Genomic DNA, 3670 nt, shown 5'->3' with positions numbered 1-3670 from the left:
AAGTCTCTGGGTGCAGGGCAATGCAGCTGCAGGTGGTGGAGGGATGTGGTGAAGCCAGCACAGCCGCCAGGAATGTCCCTGGTGTCTGGAGGAGGAGGACGTGCTCCAGAGCAGGGCTTCCCTGCTGCACTGTCAGAGGGACAGGCCATGGCGGCTGCCTTCTCCCGGGGACGGCTGCAGGGGTGTGCAGCCTCCGGTGCAGCCAGGGGTGCCCAGGGCTGTCCTTGAGAGCAGGGTCCCTGCAGCCCAGGGGCTGTGTGCTGGGGCAGGGACTCTGCTGCCTGCCAGGGTCAGCACTCAGCCTGCCCGGGGAGCTGCCCACGGCGCTGTGGGGAGAAGCTGTGGTGGGAAGGAGAGACCCCCGGCAGGGCAGGGTCCTTCTGCTGTGGAGAGGGTGCTGTGTGGGTCAGGGCTGCTCACAGCTCCAGATCACCCCCAGGACATATAGTGAGAGCCTTTTTGAAGAAGTACATCAAGGCAGCATTTAACTGAAAGGGAAAGAGTCTGTGCTTTGTGTTTTCCCCTGTTCATTGCCTGAGTAGACACAAGGAGATGGGAATTTATTTCTCCATTCTGGAGAAGGCACTGAGTCCCCAGTTCTCCTTAGCAGTTGTTTATACTGCTCCTAGGACTGTGCACACACATAGAGATGTCCCTGGGCAGGGCCCTGCTGCCAGGAGGTGTCTGCAGGGCAGAGCTGAGCACACAGCGGGTGGGATGGGGGCTGTGAGCACTGACAGGGAGGAGACTTAGGGACAGACAAACAGCTCCCGAGTGTGACAGCTCCAGGCAGCAGAAACATGGGCAGAATTGTGAGGGAGTTCCTACCAGTAATGCTGTGGGAGGATGGTGACTCTTTGCCATCCGCTGCAGTGCAGACACCTTCACTGAGCAACTCCCTGGTCTCCTCTCCCACCCAGCAGAGCCCCCCGCCATTAATGTCACAGGGACATGGTGATGAGTTGCCCTCCCAGCAGCCTGACAACAGAGGAGGAGAAATGCATGAGTGCCCAGCGTTGTCTCCCTGTCCTGCCTTCCTTGGCATGAGCACTTTGGCGTGTTCCCCTCTTCTCCCTGCTGCCCTTCCTACCGCTGCACTCACTGGTGTGGAGGGGGAGGCCTCAAGCACAGCTCAGACACTGGTGCTGTGAGTTCTGTCATGCCGATGGATCTGAGGAAAAGCATCCCAGTCCCCTGCTTTACTCTGGGGCTCCAGCCACCATAGTGGGTGGGGTGGGCAATGATCTGATCCCCCTTCATGACATCACAAATTTTGGTTCTTCGAATCCTTCCCTTGGCGGTCCTCCTTGGCTGCAGGCTGCCCTCCAGAAGGGTGCAGCTGCCCCAAGGCATTCTTTCTCTAGCAACCCCCTGGAGAAGACATCTCAGTGCTAAGGACATGGAAATGCTGCTGGGATGCATGCGGGCAGCTGTAAAGACACCTCTGTGTCCCTGGCTGGGAGGGGAGAGCTGAGATCCTCTGCTCTCAGCAGGGTCCAGTTTCTTTTGCAGGGAACACCTGAGTGTGATTGTTCTCCAGCTCAGAAACGTGCCAGCACAAGGCTGCTGTGAATAGAACTGATGAACACAGCGGCTGCCCTCACTCTGCACGAAGAGACAAGCCCTTTGTCTTTAAGGACTCACAAGATTCCACCATGGAGTGCAGCAGAAATGCCAAGGATCTCTGCCTTAAAAACACTCCTCAGGTGGGATGGGGCCACTAGAACAGACTAAACATAAGAAATCCTTACAGCTCTGCTCTGCAGTTGGATGAATAGGGGGGATAAATATTAATAAGTCTTTGTTATCAGAAGGGGATTTGATCTGAGATGACCCCATGTTCCTATTTGCCTGCTCTTATAGCATAGCACTGACTCCTCCAGAGCCCACAGCAGAGACCCCTGCTCCCTTGGGTACCCTCAGCTAGCTGGAACCAGAACTCATGAGGTGGAACTGCCAAAGGTTTTGTGGAAGAGGTGAATCAGTTTGGAAGGTTTCTGCAAGAAGTGGAGTATCTTTTCTTCAGAGAAATCTGCCCTAACTTCTCACTGATTTTTCCAACATGTACAGGTCCCCATGTCCAGTAGAAACAAATGTCCAACGGCAGCTCCATCACTGAGTTTCTCCTCCTGGCATTCGCAGACACACGGAAGCTGCAGCTCTTGCACTTCTGGCTCTTCCTGGGCATCTACCTGGCTGCCCTCCTGGGCAACGGCCTCATCATCACCGCCATCGCCTGTGACCACCACCTGCACACCCCCATGTACTTCTTCCTCCTCAACCTCTCCCTCCTCGACCTGGGCTCCATCTCCACCACTCTCCCCAAAGCCATGGACAATTCCCTATGGGACACCAGGGACATCTCCTACTTGGGATGTGCTCTCCAGGTCTTTTTCTTTCCCTTCTTGATCTCAGCAGAGTTTTATCTCCTCACCATCATGTCCTACGACCGCTACGTTGCCATCTGCAAACCCCTGCACTACGGGCCCATCCTGGGCAGCAGAGCTTGTGTCCACATGGCAGCAGCTGCCTGGGGCACTGGGTTTCTCTGGGCTGTGCTGCACACAGCCAACACATTTTCACTACCACTCTGCCAAGGCAACATCCTGGACCAGTTTTTCTGTGAAATCCCCCAGATCCTCAAGCTCTCCTGCTCACACTCCTATCTCAGGGAAGTTGAGCTTCTTGTGGTCAATGCCTGTTTATCATTTGGATGTTTTGTTTTCATTGTGGTGTCCTATGTGCAGATCTTCAGGGTGGTGCTGAGGATCCCCTCTGAGCAGGGACGGCACAAAGCCTTTTCCACGTGTCTCCCTCACCTGGCTGTAGTCTCACTGTTTATCAGCACTGCCATGTTTGCCTACCTGAAGCCCCCCTCTGTCTCCTCCCCATTCCTGGACCTGGTGGTGTCATTTCTGTACTCAGTGGTGCCTCCAGCTGTGAACCCCCTCATCTACAGCATGAGGAACCAGGAGATCAAGGATGCCCTGAAGAAACTGATAACTTAATGTTATTCTGAAGCAATAAATTGCTCATCTTCTTTGTAAAAATTATAATATAACTCTGTACAGGCCCAGCCTTTTGTCTGTTCTTTCTGTTGTTGGTGGTGATATTTTACTTCTAATGCTGTTGTCATCCCCTTTCTAATTCATTGTCTGCTTTTCTTTTCTGACTACTTGGCTGGCTATAATGAGGAGTCATGATGTGTGTTTTAACATAATAAACGGCCTGCAGTGACTTTTTTTTCTTCTGAGATCTTTCCTCTGAGATTTTATGGACCTGCAGGGACAATTCCTGTGTGCAGATGTGGATGGGAAGAGAGTCCCAGCATGGGAGCCCTGCCATGAGCACTTTGTCTTCCAGAGCTGTTCTCTTTTCACTTCCACACTCTCTTTCTCATCCCTTCAGTTTGGTGTAAGGCCTGAGTGCTCTGGCAGCTTGGTCACACTCCTGCTGCATGGCAGTTCTGTGACTGCAGGCAGGGACAGGCAATGGGCACTTCTGTGACAGAGCCGGCCTCCATAAGAGCGGTTCCATCATGAAAGAGGATCGGCTCAGGGTACTGCCTGAAGGCTGAGGTCTTCTTCCAAACCTGATCTCAAGAACATGCCCAAGAAAGTGGCCCGCAGATGAAAACACCAGTGAACAGCTGAACAGTGTGATTTGCAGG

The 3670-nt window shown here is 53.5% G+C and overlaps 1 protein-coding gene across 1 annotated transcript; it reads left to right on the top strand.

The window, feature by feature from the left end:
* The first annotated feature begins 2003 nt into the window (after positions 1-2003).
* LOC141917104 (olfactory receptor 14A16-like) lies at positions 2004-3008 on the top strand. The gene has a single exon (XM_074810196.1). The coding sequence runs from the start codon at positions 2094-2096 to the stop codon at positions 3006-3008; it is 915 nt and encodes a 304-aa protein (XP_074666297.1). The 5' UTR covers positions 2004-2093.
* Positions 3009-3670: the final 662 nt, after the last annotated feature.

The sequence above is a fragment of the Strix aluco genome, chromosome 34 (assembly GCF_031877795.1).
Source record: "Strix aluco isolate bStrAlu1 chromosome 34, bStrAlu1.hap1, whole genome shotgun sequence".
Taxonomy (NCBI): domain Eukaryota; kingdom Metazoa; phylum Chordata; class Aves; order Strigiformes; family Strigidae; genus Strix; species Strix aluco.
The sequence above is the reverse complement of the archived record's forward strand: the minus strand, read 5'-3'. Positions and strand labels throughout refer to the sequence as shown.